This window comes from Ciconia boyciana, chromosome 5, assembly GCF_034638445.1.
Source record: "Ciconia boyciana chromosome 5, ASM3463844v1, whole genome shotgun sequence".
In the NCBI taxonomy this organism is placed as follows: Eukaryota; Metazoa; Chordata; class Aves; order Ciconiiformes; family Ciconiidae; genus Ciconia; species Ciconia boyciana.
Genome location: NC_132938.1, coordinates 448,860 through 465,205, shown reverse-complemented (window position 1 = coordinate 465,205; position 16,346 = coordinate 448,860). Strand labels below are relative to the sequence as shown.

The 16,346-nt window shown below is 65.5% G+C and overlaps 2 protein-coding genes and 2 non-coding genes across 17 annotated transcripts in view; 1 reads left to right on the top strand and 3 right to left on the bottom strand.

Annotated features, from left to right (window-relative positions):
• Window positions 1-76: 76 nt before the first annotated feature.
• Window positions 77-9,005, top strand: IDH3B (isocitrate dehydrogenase (NAD(+)) 3 non-catalytic subunit beta). Of its 2 annotated transcripts, none has more exons than XM_072862617.1 (12): window positions 77-155; window positions 366-446; window positions 2,165-2,263; window positions 3,113-3,233; window positions 3,671-3,731; window positions 4,240-4,372; window positions 4,664-4,797; window positions 5,242-5,344; window positions 6,048-6,194; window positions 6,315-6,409; window positions 6,529-6,589; window positions 8,829-9,005. In XM_072862617.1, the coding sequence occupies exons 1-12, from the start codon at window positions 120-122 to the stop codon at window positions 8,904-8,906; spliced, it is 1,149 nt and encodes a 382-aa protein (XP_072718718.1). In that variant the 5' UTR covers window positions 77-119; the 3' UTR covers window positions 8,907-9,005. The 2 variants fall into 2 exon arrangements, with proteins under 2 accessions (XP_072718718.1, XP_072718717.1); XM_072862616.1 differs by lacking the exon at window positions 8,829-9,005 and adding an exon at window positions 6,997-8,105.
• Window positions 9,006-9,229: 224 nt separating this feature from the next.
• Window positions 9,230-16,346, bottom strand: part of DCTN1 (dynactin subunit 1) — a 63,215-nt gene continuing 56,098 nt past the window's right edge. For 4 of the 13 annotated variants that reach the window (XM_072861105.1, XM_072861106.1, XM_072861109.1 and 1 more), the window contains 14 exons: window positions 15,726-15,915; window positions 14,843-14,919; window positions 14,412-14,501; window positions 13,041-13,130; window positions 12,732-12,846; window positions 12,480-12,641; window positions 12,141-12,339; window positions 11,726-11,913; window positions 11,456-11,607; window positions 11,165-11,265; window positions 10,686-10,834; window positions 10,372-10,493; window positions 10,054-10,188; window positions 9,230-9,806 (listed from right to left, as the gene is read on the bottom strand). In XM_072861105.1, the coding sequence (XP_072717206.1) occupies window positions 9,591-9,806; window positions 10,054-10,188; window positions 10,372-10,493; window positions 10,686-10,834; window positions 11,165-11,265; window positions 11,456-11,607; window positions 11,726-11,913; window positions 12,141-12,339; window positions 12,480-12,641; window positions 12,732-12,846; window positions 13,041-13,130; window positions 14,412-14,501; window positions 14,843-14,919; window positions 15,726-15,915 (1,986 nt within the window). In that variant the 3' untranslated portion in view covers window positions 9,230-9,590. Of the gene's footprint in view, window positions 9,807-10,053; window positions 10,189-10,366; window positions 10,494-10,685; window positions 10,835-10,997; window positions 11,266-11,455; window positions 11,608-11,725; window positions 11,914-12,140; window positions 12,340-12,479; window positions 12,642-12,731; window positions 12,847-13,040; window positions 13,131-13,339; window positions 13,436-13,922; window positions 14,206-14,411; window positions 14,502-14,842; window positions 14,920-15,725; window positions 15,916-16,346 lie in introns of those variants that run through there. The other 9 variants (XM_072861114.1, XM_072861115.1, XM_072861107.1 and 6 more) reach the window with 8 other exon arrangements.
• LOC140652581 (small nucleolar RNA SNORD57) lies at window positions 10,266-10,334 on the bottom strand. Its single transcript, XR_012042866.1, has one exon. It is a non-coding gene; the product is annotated as a small nucleolar RNA SNORD57 (small nucleolar RNA).
• On the bottom strand, window positions 10,567-10,637 carry LOC140652582 (small nucleolar RNA SNORD56). Its single transcript, XR_012042867.1, has one exon. It is a non-coding gene; the product is annotated as a small nucleolar RNA SNORD56 (small nucleolar RNA).

The following is a 16,346-nucleotide window of genomic DNA, read 5'->3' as shown; positions in this document are numbered from 1 at the left end:
GGGAGTCCTCCGTGCCCCTCCCGCCCGCCAGGGGGCGCTGCAGGGCTCGCCTCGGCCCCGCCCCTTGCGCCCTACGTGCTCCCGCCGTGCCGCAGCCGCGGTGCATTGTGGGCAGCGAAATGGCGGCGCTCAGCGTGGGGCGGGCGGCGGCCCGGGTGAGGGGCGGGCGTCGGGCTGGGGGGGTCAAACCGGGTGGGGGTGAACGGTCGGTGTGGGCTGGGGCTGGTCGGCACAGACCGGGGGGTGGGGGGGGGTCTTGGGCTGGGGGAATGGGGGGGGTGAGCCCGGAGCAAGGGTCGGCCTGGGGCGGGGTGGGGGGCCCGTCCGGGCTGGCGTGTCTGACCGTCCCCTTGCCTCTGCCCCAGGGCCTCCTGCGCGCCCAGAGCCTCGGGGCCTGGAGGGGCCTGCGTGCCCCCGCCGCCCTCCAGCAGATCCCGCGGGCCAAGGTGAGAGCGGGGCTCCCGGTGCCCCCGGGCCCACCCCGAGCGCGGTCAGCCCCCAGCCCTCGCGGCAGGGCGCGGAGGGGCAGGGGAAGGGGGGAGAGCGAGGGGCGGGCAGCGGCAGCCCCCGGGCGGTGGGAACGCTCCCCGGCAGGCTCCGCTCGGCGGAAGCGGCTTTTCCTGCTCTCGGGGCAGCGTGTTCTCCGGCCTCGCTCCCTCCTTCCTCGGAGGTTCCTCTCCGGCCCCCGGCTCGGCCTCCCCTGTGTGCAGGGGTTGCTGGCAGGGTTGCGATGGCGAGTGTTTTTCTGCTGCTACGGCTAAAACCGTAGCAGCCAGAGTGCAGCATTGACTGCAGGAGTGAAAATCCGTTTGATCCAGTCCTTCCTACTTAATCCTAAATGTACTGTAGCTACCTGTAGTAGTTAACATAAATAATACAGGAGATAATGCAATCATTATTAGCGATTGAGTAGGGTAAGAGCGAGCGGTAGCTTAGCACACACAAGCGTTATTCAGACTGTGGTCAGGAAATAAGAGTTGCGATGGAGAGACGAGTTGTTTTCTGTGGGACTAAGGGTGGAAGAAACAACCGAAGTGCCAGGTAGCAAATTGGCATCGTGTTCGTCGCGTTCAGACCGACAGGATGGTGAGTTCCCATTTGTAAGCGAAGGTGTCTTATGGTATTGTTTAAGACACCAAAGGGAAAGGCTCAGCCCTGAGGCTGCTCGTTTGACCTTGAGCTGGGGCCCATGCCGCCGTTCCCTCTGCAGATGCTTTGCTTCTGCTTGAAATTTAGGTAGGCGAGGTTTTCTGCCCTGGAACTTGGTTCTGAGATATTAAAAATCAAAAGTAAAGGCTATCTCGTCTTTCTTTTCCCACGTGCTCTTTCATTTTGCCTTTCCGTGATCGCCGTTTGCCTGCGCTTCATGTCACTGACAGACGTGCTTTTCCCACGTCCTACGGCATTGCTGCTTGTTTACTCCTTTTGTTGTCCGATGAAACTGTTGGGTGCGGTTCCCGTCTCTGGCTGTGACTCTCTCGTCCCTGAGGCTGGTTCTGTGAAATCTCTTGCCTGGAGGTCAGCTCTGTACAGGGAATTACTTGCGAAAGAAGATGGGGACTAGTAAAAGGACTGTGTGAAAATAGGAGGCAGCTGCGGTGGGGGAGCAGGCAGCATTGATTTGGAGGTGGATTCCCGTGGAAGGTCTCAAGAATTATCTTTGAGACTGATTCTGTCTTCAGGACCAAAAAAAAAGCGTACTCAGCAAAAATCTGTGAGGCAATGTGAATACAAGAGGAAGAGGAGGCTGTTGCACAGGAAGGCTTAGGAGACCCCGAGGACATGAAGTAGAAATGAGGGAAAATTTAATAACGTGAGATTGTGCTCTTAGCTCCCAGTAAGGATTTCTGCTGTACAGAGGGAGAGACCGTACCTGGAAATGCTGTTTGAGGAAAGGGTCTTTGGTTGCCAGTGGGTCGCGGGATATCGGGTGCCTCTGCTGCGCGGCATGTTCGTAACGACACAGGAGCGGGACCTCTCTAACTTAAAGCTCGCTGTTAGTACTGCAGTAAACTTTTGTTACTAAAAACTGTGCTATGGGTGCGGGCGTTCTTCACATTGTAAGTAACCTCCCTCTAGTTCGCTGCTGGCAGGTTAGGGGTCGCGTTGGGATTAGGCTCTGGGGTGCAGCAGGGAGTCTGACTGTTCTTTGCCTTCTGCGCAGTCAGAAAATGCGAAGTCTGAGAGCACGTTCCAGGTCACCATGCTGCCCGGAGACGGAGTGGGCCCGGAGCTCATGCACGCCGTCAAGGAGGTGTTCAAGGTAACGGCTCCTGCCCCTCGGTGGGACGGGGTGGACGGAGGAGGGAGGAGCAGCAGCTGCAGAGTTGGCTAAAGATGCTGCTGATCCAGGGACCCTCCAGGACCAACCTGTCTGTCTCCTCCGGTGCAGAAGAGAGCCGGTTGTGAAAACCCTGGGATCCCACCCTTTCCATAAATAGGTTCAGCCTGAGCAGCAGTCTTGCGAACTGTCTCGTTCTTCAGTGTGAAAATACTGCCAGCCTGGGACTGTGTCCTGGAGCCAGCAGAGGCTGGGTCTGTCGCCCGCTCAGTCCTCCTCCCTCTGCTGAGGCAGCAGCAAGCACTGATGCTGTCCGGGCCGGTGACAGGGAGGACACGGGCCATCCTCGCTGCTCCTGTCGGGAACATGGCCGCAGGGCTGTCATTGCCCAGCTGTCCCGAACCCTTTATGTCCTTCTGACCTCCTTCCTAATCTGTGACGAGCCCTGCTCTCAGGCAGCAGCGTCAGAACTCGAGGAGGAAGTCAGGAGTTAATAGTTCCATCTTCTAACCCACGAGTTCTGTCACTTCAAAGGCAGCAAACGTGGGGTTGTCTGCTGGGTATCGGTTATGCAGCTGAAACTATAATTACAGTAAGGAAAGGGAGTCCTGGTGTTAAAGGTGACAGAAAACATCATTGTTCAGTTGGAACTGAAGTGACCCAGAGGTCCAGGTTCCCTCTTCTTGCTGAGCAGGCAGTCGGGCTGGTTTAAGGCATCATGTCCCAGCTCTCCGAGCCCGCTGACAGCGGCCCCCTAACGTGTAGCGTAACTTCCCTGCCGAGCCTCTGATCTGACGGGGCGGCAGCTCTTTCTCTGCATCTCTCGCGCAGGCTGCCAGCGTGCCTGTGGTCTTCGATGAGCATCACCTGAGTGAGGTGCAGAACATGGCGTCGGAAGAAAAACTGGATCAGGTGGTTGACTCTATGAAGGAAAGTAAAGTGGCCCTTATAGGTAAGGACGCGCGCTAGCTGGCTGTCCAGCGAGGAGGGGCTCTCTGCTCTGCCTGCAGGAAACGTTGCCTTATCTCAAACGCCATTAGGTGCTTTCAGAGGGCAGGAATTTCCGTGGTTAGGGCCTGGAGAAGGAAGCATGCTGTCTGTAAGCTAAGCAGCAAATTACTAAAGTACTTACTGAACTCTACCAAAGGGGAGGTTGTATCCGGCTTCTGCTTTTGAAACGAGATCTCCTAGTATGGCCCAGAGAAGCAGAGGGCCTCGTCACGGTCCCGCGTAGCGAGAGATCCGTCTCCACGCTTGGCTGAGGTTCTCTTGAAGCACCCCCTGTCCCAGCCCTTGCTGCCCTGTCCCCTGGGTTCAGGCGACGTCCTTAGCGGCTGCCAGCACGCTCCGTGCTCTGTGTTCTTACTCCTGCTCAATGTTGTCCCGCAGGTAAGATCCACACCCCCATGGAGTACAAGGGAGAGCTGGCTTCTTACGACATGAGGCTCAGGTGAGCTCGGTCCCCTGCTCGGCTGCCAGGGCTGGGCACCGACACGTCAGTCGCTGGGAAAACCGTGTTGCGCTTGGTCGTGGTGGTCTGCCACCGAACCGGGGGCTGAAGGAAGTGAGTCCAGGGCAGATGGGAAATTAGTATGTTATCGGGAAGCAAAAGATCCTGAGGGACTGTCTGTGGCCAGGAGCTGCCTCCGATGAGCGATCCTGCTGCCCGCTTCCTTGGGGTCCTGGGGAGGAGGGGAGGGTGGCGGGAAAAGGGACAGTGGTGGCCCGCCTCGACAGAGGGTCGTCAAAGCCGTGCTGTGACGAGGTGTGGCTGTGAGGGGAAAGGTAGATTGATAGACAGACAGACAGACAGATAGATAGCGATGGGAAGGCATCTTAGGAGGGGGGGAGCTGTTTGCACCATCACCGGCTGTTACCCCCAGTACTTGTAGGGAACAGCCACTGCCCCAGAAATCGCTGATGATAAAATGCCAACTCTGCTGCTGCTTCTTTCGCAGGCGCAAATTAGACTTGTTTGCAAATGTTGTCCATGTGAAGAGCTTACCAGGCTATAAAACACGCCACAACAACTTGGACCTCGTGATCATTCGTGAGCAGACGGAGGGGGAGTACAGCTCTCTGGAACACGAGGTATGGGAGCCTCCCTCCAGCCCGCGGGTGCTCTGAGTGACAGCGATGGAATTAGGAGAGTATTTAGGGATGCGTGTACACACAGACAGTGATGGCTGCAGGAGGGATAATGCCAGAAAACAAGGGACGTGGGTATTAAGGAACCTCTTGATGGGGGGTGATGCGGTGTCAGGCAGACACCTCATCTCTGTCTCGAAGTGCCGGGACTGTCGGCGTGGTGTGGGTTGGTGAGGCAGGGTGCCGGGCTGCATGGCGCACGCGACGGCTGCTCACACTCCCTTTCCTGTCCAGAGCGCAAAGGGAGTCATCGAGTGCCTGAAAATCATCACCCGGGCCAAGTCGCAGCGCATTGCCAAGTTCGCCTTTGACTACGCCACCAAAAAAGGGCGCTCTAAGGTCACGGCTGTGCACAAAGCCAACATTATGTGAGTGCCACAGGAGCAGGTGTGGAGCGCAGTCTGATCGTCAGACACGCGGCTGCTGTCGCGTCTGGGACCTTGTTGCTCTCCGCTTTTGATCCCGATCGGAGCAGTGCCAGTCTGGTTCCAGAGGGGCTGGGCTTTCCCTGGGAACAGCGGTTTTTCCTCTCTGTACGGTCTCGTCTCCAGCATGAGGCCCGACGGCTGCATCCTGGAGGCTTTCAGCTAAGAAGGGGAAAGGCCCTGGCATCGAAAGCTGATCCCTCGTTGCTCCCCCTGGGCCCCGTTTCGCCATCTGTGGCTGTGGGTGTGCAGTGGTGTGGGGCGCTCTGGGTTGCCTGCCTTCCCCTGCCCTGCTGCGGTGGGACGCCAGTTGCTGATGGATTGCCTGCTGCTGTAATGACTTCACTGCTGTCCTGCAAACCCTTCAATGCGCTTCTTGTCTCGCAGGAAATTAGGCGATGGGCTCTTCCTGCAGTGCTGTGAAGAAGTGGCAGAACTGTACCCCAAGATCAAATTTGACACCATGATCATCGACAACTGCTGCATGCAGGTGAGGATCCCGTTTCCCTGCCCCAGAGCCGCTCTGCACCGCCTGCTGCTGCTGGGGCAAGCCATGGAGATCTGAAACCTGAAAAGCTGCTGCCACAGGCAGCGTGGCAGGTCCAGGTGGCCGCCGGGGCCCGAGGTTTGCTCCTTGCACAAGGCAGGAGCCTTCTCCCTGCTCTGCTGCAGGTGAGGGCCGGAGCTGCAGGGATTGAAGGTGGTAGGGGCATTTAGAGTCACAGAATTATTTAGGTTGGAAAAGACCTCTAAGATCATGGAGTCCAACCGTTAACCCAGCACTACCAAGTCCCACTAAACCGTCTCCCTAAGTGCCACATCTACACGGCTTTTAAATACCTCCAGGGATGGGGACTCCACCAGTCCCCTGGGCAGCCTGGTCCAGTGCTGGACAACCCTTTTGGTGAAGAGATTTTTCCTAATATCCAACCTAAGCCTCCCCTGGCGCAACTCTGTCTCATCTGGGCATGCAGAACTCTGCCAGGTGACGTAGGTCTGTGGCTCCCGAGCCGTTTCAGCAGGGCTTCCCCTGCTCCCGGCTGTCACTTGAGCCCAGTTTGGGGATGTTTTCAGACACGGTGGGTCCTGCTGCTCCACCGATTTGTGTACCCTGCCCTGTCCCGAGGGCTGTCGAGCTGCCTGCAGCCGTGTTAGGTGTGGGGGCCTCATGTCCTCCCATTCCCTCTGTGCAGCTGGTGCAGAACCCCTACCAGTTCGACGTCCTGGTCATGCCGAACCTCTATGGGAACATCATCGATAACCTCGCGGCCGGCTTGGTGGGCGGTGCCGGCGTGGTTCCTGGGGAGAGCTACAGCGCCGAGTACGCCGTGTTCGAGATGGTGAGGAGTCTCGGCTCCCCGGAGGCTGCTGTGCCGTACCAGCACCCCGGGTTATCTGGGGGGGCTGCTGGGGACAGGGGTGTGGAAGACGGTCCGTCACTGTGGCTTCTCCTCCCGCAGGGCGCCCGCCACCCCTTCGCCCAGGCCGTGGGCAGGAACATCGCCAATCCCACTGCCATGCTGCTCTCGGCCGCCAACATGCTGCGGCATCTCAAGTAGGTGCCTTTCACGTGGGGGTGCGGTGGGGTGGGCAGCGCTGCCTCCGCCCTGCCGGGGCGTGTGGGCAGCAGGGGCTGATGGAGGGACTGACCCGCGGCTCCTCTCCTCTCACCAGCTTGGAATTTCACTCCAATTTGATTGCGGATGCGGTGAAGAAGGTGATCAAAGTCGGAAAAGTGAGTGTTGGGCAGCCGGCCTTGCCGCGTGTCTGTAGCTGCCTGAGTGTTGGTGGTAGCGAGCTGCTCTGCGTTCTCCCTGACGGACAAGTGCGAGTCTCGGACCTCCTCACCCGCGTCCAGCTCAAAACCCCTGTGTGTGCTGCTGCAGCTGTAGTCGGCTGCAGTCAGGCTCTGCGCTTGGCTCGGGGATTGCTCCTGCTGCCCGTAGCGGTGCTTGCTGGCTCGGGACGGTCTGGCAGGGCTGGGGGACGTCGGACGGCCTCTTTCTCGCGTGCCGCCCCGCTGGGGTCTCTGGCAGGGTGCATAGAGGGAAGCTGCTCTCCTCTCCCTTCTCGCAGTCATTTCACTCAGTTCACGATCACGTTTCTCCCTTGTTTCTCCCCTTCCCTGTGTTGGATTTTTAGGTTCGGACACGGGACTTGGGCGGTTACTCCACCACTTCTGACTTCGTGAAATCTGTGATTGACAACCTGCACCCCCACTATGGTGCCTAGGAACCCCGCTCGCCCCGGGGAGTCGGGGACGTCACTGCACCCTGCGGCAGCTTCCCGTAGCTTACAGCCCAGCAGCGCGGCCTTCCCCCTCCCCGCCCGGCGCAGCTCGCCCTGGCCGAGGTTCCCTGGTGCCCCGGGGGAGGAGGAGGGCGAGGGCGGCTTTCGTCCTGCCCTGCTGCCCGGCCCGAACCCAGTAACCACCCCCAGTCACCGCCAGCGGGGATTGCTGGAGGGACCGAAGGCAGGGCTCCCTTCGGAGCGAGGATCCTGGGGTCCCTCCGGTTCACGTAGGCAGCATCTCCGCTGTGCCCTCTGTGCGAGGAGGGCAGTGCGGATCTCGGGGCCTGCTGGGGCGACTCGGGGCTGGCCGGGCAGCACCCCAAGCTCGGCAGGCAGCTCCCAGGGACAGCGGGACCATGGTTACTGTAGGAGCCTTCTCCTGCCCTCAGAGGCTTTAGCAATAAATGGGACCACAGGGCTGAGGCCCCGCATCCGGGAACACACAAGGGCAAGCTGCTCGCGCAGAGTGAGGTTTCTCCTCTCTGGCACGAGCCCATGTGTCGGGAGAGGAGGCTGTGCGGCTTTGTCACCTCCTGCCTGCTGGGGACCGGTGCTTTGCCCCCCACTATGAGTTTGTGGCCAGTTTCTGAGAGCCAGGGGATCTGCCTGGTGAGCGCAGGGCTCTGAGCGGAGCCACGCGGGGTAGGGCAGCGCCTCTGTGTGCGGCGAATGCTTGCCCCACCGCAGGGTGCCCAGGACTGTCCAAACTGCTGCCCTCCCTCACGGCAGCACCCTGAGCTCTTTGCCCGGCGGCGTGAGCCCCTGGAGCCGGCGTGGCTCCCGGGGGGCTGGGGACCAGCAGGGGCTGGGCTGCAGAAGCGCTTGGTGGGACCACGGAAGCTCAGCCCTGGCAGGCGGCTGTTGTGGGCAGGGCACTGTGTGCGTGAGAGAGCGACTGGGGCCTGTGTTTTAACGCTGTGCTTTGTATTCGTGTTTGCAAATAAAGGGTCCAACACTTCCCTCCGCCCCTGCCCGGCCGGGTGCTGTGCCCCACACCAGCGCGGCTCAGGGCTGGCCCAGGCCTGGGGGAGCCGGGGCAGCTTGTAGGGCAACTGCCGAGGGCGCTTGGGCCGGGGCCGGCAGCCGGGCCGGCAGCGAGCGCGGGGCCGTGCCTGCAGCAGTGGGATCAGGGCTTCAGCCAGGGCTGGGCACTGCTCCTGCACCACTGCTGCCAGCCCCTCACCGTCCCCTCCAGTCTGCTGGGGTAGGGCAGCCCAGGGAGCGGCTCTGCCTGGGGATGGGCTGCCACGAGAAACCCCCTGCTGCTTCAATTCCTCTCCCCACCAAAGCCTCCCTGGAAGCAGGCCCAGGGGCTAGCAGCCCCTGCCCTTACTGACCACCTCTGGTGTGGGGCTGCTGAGACCCCTCGTGGGGCCGAGGTAGCTGGGACGCCTGCGCTGGCACTGGGGGCAGGAGGCCCCGCGCTGGGGCACACCCCGACCCACGCACAAGCGCAGATGGGGGGCACCAACGCTCGGGGTGGCCGATGCCCCTCTCCACGGGCCTGGGGCATCGTCCGTCCTCCGGCAGGCCGTCCCCACCGCTCTGCCTCACCTCGCTGCGGCGCAGGGACAGTCCCTGGGGACCTCCCAGCAGCGCCAGCACCCAGCACAGGACCAGGGGGCCCCCGCGCTGCTGCGGGGACCCCCTCCCTCCTCGCTAACGCTCCCCTCTCCTTGCAGGTGCGCACGGCGGACATGGGGGGCTACGCCACGTCCCTGGATTTCACCCAAGCCGTGATAGCTGCCCTGGATGCCTAGGGCCCCTCGCCTCGTCCTCCCTGCTCCCGCCCTGCCCGCCCGGTAATTTATTGCTTCCCTCTAATAAAGTGGCCGCTGCAGCACGACGGGTGTGCCCGGAGCGCTCCGAACACACGCGGCGACATCTCTTCCCTCGTCGCCCAGGCGAGCCGGGGCAGGATGGCCGCGGCAGCGTGAACTGCAGCCCCTGTGCCAGGAGCGGGGACAGCGGGGGTCACCTCCTGCCTGGGCGAGGGGAGGCAAAGCCACGCCGGGGGCCCCTGCAGCCCCTCCGGGCTCCTACCTGTGGCCTCCCAGCCCCAGCAAACCGAGACAGACAAGGCTCGAGGATCAACGATCACCTCAGCCCTTTATTGAGGTTCCGTCATGCGAGCGGTTTCTTGCCCCCCGCCTCCCTGCATGGCGCAGGCTGTGGCCACCACAGGCAGCCAGAGCCACCCCCCGGGAAGGGGCCACGGGGGGGCTGAGGAGCCCCAGGGGCTGCCGGTGCCTTGGCCGGGCCACAGGGACTCGCCCCGACCAAAACGTGTTTAATGCAGCTGCCCCGCTACGTTACGCTGCCGGGCCCGCAGCTTGCCATGAAACGCTGGCGGGCAGAGGAAGGGCCACGCCAAGCTGACCTCCGGCCAGTCCGTGAGTCCATGCTGCTGGAGCGCGGCCTGGCTCCAGCTCCACCCTGCTCCCCTAGTCCTCCTCCAAGTCCCTGGCCTTCTCTTTCTTCTTCTTCTTCTTTTTCTTCTTCTCCTCCTCCTCCTCCTGGTCAGCCTCTACCGTTAGCTTCCTTTTCTTCTTGGGCAAGGCCTCTTCTTCCAGCCCGTTCTCCTCCAGCTCCAATTCAGCCTCCAGCTCCTGCTGCTGCTTCTTCTTCTTTTTCTTCTTCTTGGGCTCTATGTCGTTCTCCTGAGGGGAAACCGGGGGTCAGCAGGAGCCCTGACCCACCCAGGCAGCGGGCGGCCGCCCCAGCTCCTGCCTCCCTCCCCCTGCGGGGCCGGGCCCCAGGCCCCATCCTACAAGCCCCGCTCGGCTGCGGGACGGGACGGCTGGCCGAGGGATGACCGGCACCCGTTGCTCGGCACGCAGCAGGATGGGGCGGAGGCCGTCACGGCCCCCTCACAGGAGGGCGCCCACCCGCAGCCCCCCCCTTCACCTCCGGCTCCAGCACCGAGTTCTCCACCTCCTCTGCGGCCGCAGCCAGGGCCTCCAGCCGCCGCTTCTCCCTCTTTTTCTTCTTCTTCTCCTTCTTCTCCTGCTTCCTCTTGACCTCGGCCACCACCTCGCTCGCCTGCCGGAGGAGACGGGGGGCTCGTCAGCAGGGGAGCGTTCCCAGCCCAGGACCCGTCCCCACCAGCGGCACCGGTCGGATCAGCCTCATTAAATCAGTCTTTTCCCTCCACAGCGGGTCAGGACGGCACTTTGACATCACGTCCGACAGCGGGGCCTGCCCGCCCGGCCCCAGCAGCCTCACCTCCACCACGGCCTCCTTCATCACCTCCAGGTTCTTGCGGGGTGGCTCCCCCGTCTCGTAGAAGGCCAAGCGCTCCTCCACCTGCTCCCGCAGCTTGTCCCCGAAGACGCTGGTGGGGACTTCTGCGGGGAGAGGAGAGGGGCTCAGCACCCCTGCCCTGCCGTCCCCGGCGCCCGCCCGCCCCCACCCCGCGCTCTGCTCAGACCGTAGGCGTCACCATTCACGCAGTGAAATGCTGTTGACGAAAAATACTCCCATCATCGCAGAGGCTGCCCGGGACCCCGGCCCCCTGCCCGCCCCGGCCCCGCGGGCACCTGAGAAGCAGTCAATGCGGGAGGCGATGGTGCACTTGTTGGCCAGGTAGCGGGAGATGCGCCCCTTGTTCTTGGCGGCCGCTCGCCCGATGAAGGTGGAGTGGAAAATGAGCCCGTACTTGGGGGTGTTCCCTCGCGTCTTCAGAGCCCTGGAACCGGCCGGCGGAGCCGTCAGGGGCGGCACGGGAGCGCCCGGGACCGAGGGCGCCCCCAGACCCGAACTGCCACCCCTCCACCAGCCACCTCAAGTCTCGCCTACGGGAGCACAGCACGACCCACAGGACAGACGCCTTCCCCCACGGCCCCGCTAACCTCCAGGGGTGCCCCGGGCACAGCCCCGCCGGGCAAGACACAAAGCCACGGTGGTCGCTCAGAGCCTGGGGCTGGCCGATCACACGCGGCCGAGGCCACGGAGGCCCGGCGCGTCACAGCCAGCGGCCCAGGGGCCTGCCATCACCGCAACCACCCCGCAGCGGTACCTGAAGAGGGCTTTCTCGGCCCCCAGGATCTGCACCGTCGAGGCCGGGTACTTGGCCAGGTTCGTCAGGCTGCCGGCGTGGGAGATGAGGCGGGCGCCCACCTGGGACGGAAGAGGGGGGGGTTTACGGCTGCCCCCACCCCAGGAGCTCGGCTCCAGGCCGCGCGCAGCCCCCAGGCCGGGGATCAGCAGCGTGAGGTGTCAGCAGGACGGCTCAGTGGATTGACAGATTCGCTCGGACATCATCTCCGCGGCCTGGGGCAGCCCGGGGCGCGGATGTGCTGGCACTCACCACCTCCCCGATGAGGGCCGAGAGGCTGGGAGCCACCTGGCTCATCTTGGAGCGGAGATATTCCTGCAGGCCCTTGCGGTACTCGGAGAGCGAGATGACCCGGCTGGAGAAGCTCTCGATGTTGATGAGGTCGAGGGGAGAGATGTCCATCCCTGCAGGGACGGGCACCGGGGGCTGAGCAGCACCTCCCAGGGCGGAGAGCACCCCTCCTGCCGCGGCTCGTCCCCCGGCTGGAGCGCTGCGGTGGAGCCGCCGCCTGTCCCCACTCACCCATGGAGGAGCGGGAGGCTTCCAGGATGGCCTGCGCCTTGGCGCCGTCCATGACGATCTCCTCCAGCCCCTCCAGGCTCTCCTCGCTCAGCTCCTTGTGGTTCCCGATAAACTTGGCCAGCCGGCAGTAGGTGTAGTTCTCCGGGACGATCTTGATCAGCTCGGGGAAGTGGTACCCGTACCACTCCCTGCGGGGACAGCGTCAGCGCCGCAGCCCGACCCTCGCGCCCCCCTCGCCCCGCGTGTCCCCCCAGGCACGGCCCAGCCGCGGCACCGTCGCCCCGGCCGGGCCGTGCTCGAGGCGCTGCTCTCCCTCCCCGTTCTGTACAGGCAGCCGGAGCAGCAGCTGCCTGCGGTAAGCGTGGGGAGACGGGCCCCTGCCGCCCCCACCTCCCGCCCCGGGGACCCCGCTCACCGCACGCGCATGGAGAAGGTGTTGATGTCCTTGTCCAGCTGGTCGAGGAGGCTGATGGACTGGATGATCATGTTGTCCACGCGGTTCACGTTGAACTTCACCTTGGCCCGGGAGTAGCTGTGGCCGAGGCCCAGCTGGGCCTTGGAAGCCGACTGGGCGGTGAGGCCCTTCACCAGCGCGTGGAAGTGCAGGCGGATCCCTGCGTGGGGACCAAGCCGTCACCGCCGCGGCTCCGGGGACGGCCCCGAGCGCTGCCCCCGACGGCAGCCGGCGCCCCCCAGCCCAGTCCCGGCAGGAGCAGGGGCCCCGGCGGGGCGTCCCCTCCGTCCCCGGACTCACCCCGCAGGATCTCGGCCACCACCCCCCCGGTCTGGCACTGGTAGCCCAGCTCCTCCAGGATGGCGGCCCCGATCTTGGCATCTGCGACTCCCAGCAACGCCTTCTTCTTCTTGGCCGGCATGGAGGTCTCCAGCAGGAGCCGCAGGTCCTCGTGGAGGAGCCCTGCGGGGGGGCGGGGGGGGTCAGCGGGGCCGGGCGCTTCCCCGCGGGGGGGGGGGGGGCCCCGGCGCCCCCGGCCGCCGCCCCGCTCACCCTCGGAGACGGCGTTGATGTTCTCCAGGGCGCTCTGGGCCGACCTGAAGGGCGCGAAGGCCGCGAGCTTCACCACGTTGTGGAACTTGCCGAGGGTGAGGACGCTCTCCTCCACCTGCGGGGCGCGGCGGCCCGGTGAGGCCCCCGGCGGGACGGGGCGGCCAGCGGAACCCCCGGCCCGCGGGAAGGGGGGAGCGGGGCCGCCCCAGGGAACGGCCCCCGGGCGGGGGGCTCGGCAGCACCAGGGTACGAGCCCCCCGGGCAGGACAGACCCGCTCCCCTCCGCGGCTCCCCGGCCCCGGCCCGTACCTGCGGCAGCAGCAGGCTGATCTCCTCCACCTCCCGCACGGCGAAGAGCGCGTACCCGGCGGCGTGCTCGAACAGCACGTGGAGCAGCACCTGCACCGGCACCGGTCACCGGGGGCTCGGGGCGGCCGCAGGCCCCGCTCCCGGCCCGGCCCGCGCTCCCCCGCCCCAGCGCGGCACAGGAGCCCCGGTCCCGGGCTCCGCGGCGCCCCGACCCCGCGCACGCCCATCCCCGGCCCCCGCCGGCCCCGGCCCGGCCCGATGCGGGCGGATGCGGCCGGCCCGGCCCGCCGGACACGCACCATCTTGCCGCTGCTGCTGCCGCCGCCGCCGCCGCCCGGAACTGGCAGAGCCCCGCCGGAAGCCCGCCCACGGCCAATCAGCGGCCACCCCTCCGCGCCTCCCACCAATCAGCGCACGCTGTCCTCGACGGAGCTGCCGCCAGCCAGTCAGGTAGAGAAGGGGGCGGTCCCACCTCTCTTTGCCGCCGCTACCAATCAGGCCCAAGAACTGCCGCGGCCGCCCGCCCCTTCCTGCCCCCCGGCCAATGGGGGCCGCCCGCGCGCCGCCCGCTCCTTCCCGCGCTCCGCTCCCCACCCCACGCCGCGCGCTTCGATGCGCGCCCCCCTCCCCCCCCCCCCCCGGTCCCCCCGGTGCCGGCGCAGGCAGGCGCGGGGCCGCGGGCAGGTTCAGGGCAGCTTTATTCGCGAGCACGAGTGCCGAGTGCCGAGGCCGGGGGGGGCCGCAGCCCCGGGCCCGGCCCCAGCCCCGCGGGAGCGGGGGGCTCCAGCGCCCCGGTGCAGCCCAGGCCGGGGGCCCGGCGGCCGCGGCGTCTGACGGCGCTGGCGGGGGCGGGGGGGGCGGCAAGGCCCGGCTCGCCCCGGGGGAAAGCGGCTCCCGGGGAGGGGGACGGGGGAAAGCGGCGGGGTGCCCCCCCCGGGAGGGGGGCGGCGGCGGCACGGCGGGGGGAGCTGCCGGGGCCCCGGCTCCGGGGGACGCGCACGGCAGGGCAGCGGGAGCGCGGGGCGGCTCAGGGGCCGAAGTGGCTCTGCAGGCGGTGGAGCAGCGCGGGCGTGAGGAGCAGCCGGTGCGCCTGGCTGTGCCCGGGCGGGCAGGGGAAGGTCACTTTGCCGTAGCACGCCATGCCCTCCTCCTGCTCCTGCTTGGCCTGCGAGAGCACGGCAGCCGTCGGGGGGGCGGCCGGGGCAGCGCCTCTGCCCCCCCCCGCAGCCGGTGCGGCCCCAGAGGGACGGCTGCCGGGGGCCCCGAGCGCCGCAGCGGAGCGACTGGGACGGAGCGCGGAGGATCCTGATCCGCCCCCGCCCTTCGGCCGCTGCCCCGGGGCCCCCGGCCCCCCAGGACCGAGGGTCTCACCTTCAGGAAGGAGGAGGAGGGGAAAACGCCGAAGTCGGTGGGGACGCCGGCGCCCAGCTGCTGCTGAACCATCTCTCTCATGGTGTCGTCCTGGGGGGGAAGAGCACGATGCGGTCACCTCCAGAACCGCGCCGCTGCCCCGCGGTCGCTCCTGCCCCTGTGCGCAGGCTCGCCGCCCCGCGGAGCCCCTCGCCGCCCCGCAGCCCCGGGGACAAGCCAGGGGGCTCAAACCCGGCTTTGCTTCCAAAGGGGAAGGGGGCAGCACCTCTCCCCCCGCTGCCGCAGCGCCCGTTCATTTCCCCCACCGGCCTGGGGGGACGGGAGGGCTGCGCCTGGGGTGCTGCCGGGACGCCCACCCCCCCACGCCGGCACCTCGCCCCAGCAGCACCCGGAAAGCTGCCCGCAGCCCGCGCGGCAGGAGCCTGCCTCACCCTCAGGGAGTCGATGCTGTTTTTGAGGGTCCACAGGCGGGCCGTCTGCTCCAGCAGCCGCGCTGACGAGCTCCTCGCTGCGGAAGACGGGAGGTGAGAAAGGCACGGAGGAGGCTGCGCGGGCGTAACGGCAGCACCGGCGCTTGTCCAGCGCTCTTTATCCCAAACGCCTCCAACGCGGAGCACCGGGGCCCACCTCGCCCAGCCCGGACGGACGGCGAGCCTGCGGCTGGGCGCAGGCCAGCACCGCAGCACGAGCAAGGCAACGGCCGCCACCGCGCCGGCTCACCCGAATGCTGACGCAGGGGAGAGGGAGGTTTACAGGAGGGAGGAGACGGAACGTGTCCTCCCGGGGCTCGAGATCCAGCCAGCCACGAGCCGTGGGGCACGATCCAGCGTGTGCAGAGCACCGGCTCGGCCAGCTCAGGTTCTTTGTTACCGGAGGTTTCGCGGGGGCGAGAGGCTCCCGGCCCAGCCGGCAGCGCTGCTGGGAAGAGGCCGAGCCACACCGACCAGGGAGCAACCTCAGCCCCCGCGTGCTGAGCCGGTGCCACGCCGTCCCCAGACACACGAATGCCCGCAGCCGGGGGGACGGGGACAGGGACAGCCGCCTCTCAGGGGCACGAGGCCATTGCCTGCTGCACAGGGAAGCCCGGTCAGCGTGAGCAACCCGGGCCTGCTGCCACCGGAGCAGAGCCCTCGCCCTGGAGCGAAGCCTGCTCCGGTGCCGGCTGGCAGGAGGTGCCGGTCCCGCCCCAAGGCAGAGGGAAGACGCGGAGGTTGCTCACAGCCCGTGGGCCGAGCTCCCTCCGGCTCACAGCTGCCCCTGACCCCCCCCTGCTCCCCAGATGCTTCGGCCAAGGAACGTCTGCGTAGGACCTACCCGACTTGGTCTGCTTCATGTCCACGACCTTGGCGTTGGCGCTCATCTGATGGAGGGTTTCCAGGAGCTGGCTGGTCTTGCGATACAGCGTTTGTGTGGCCAGGCCTTCTCCCTGCCTGTTCTTGGGGAGGGAGATCTTGGGTACCTGCAGAGGCATCAGGCTGGCCAGCTCCATCTTCATCTGGGCTCCCTGGGACCGACGGGGAGAAGGTCATTAGGGGCAGGGTGTTTATTTGGGGGGAACTGAGCAGAGAAAGTGCGGTGTGAAGGCAGCAAAAAGGAGAGCCCAAACGAAAAAAAAAAAAAGGGCATAAAACTGTAGCCAAAACCACCAGAGGCTGGACCTTCCAAGGGGGGGGCACGGATGCCCACGGACAGCGGCGATGTCCCAAACGCACCAGGACACCGGAGGGAAGCCCTGGGACAGCCAGCTGAGCACGTCTAAGACATGGGGAAGGGGAAGCGGGTCGGCACCGCAGCACTTACAGAACCGTAACTCAACAGCGGCCAGGTACGCGACTCATTAGATTTAAGAGCTATCATTAACAGCTTCACGGTCGTGCATAATAATCTGCATAATTATGGCTATGAATTAATATTAGTGGGATGTTATTCAGTTAA

Excerpts from the sequence above, each read along its gene's own strand:
- IDH3B (XM_072862616.1), top strand. The coding sequence starts at position 120 with ATGGCGGCGCTCAGCGTGGGGCGGGCGGCGGCCCGG. Across the intron at positions 2,264-3,112 it reads CCGTCAAGGAGGTGTTCAAG|GCTGCCAGCGTGCCTGTGGT; the intron begins GTAACGGCTCCT and ends TCTCTCGCGCAG. Across the intron at positions 3,732-4,239 it reads TCTTACGACATGAGGCTCAG|GCGCAAATTAGACTTGTTTG; the intron begins GTGAGCTCGGTC and ends CTTCTTTCGCAG.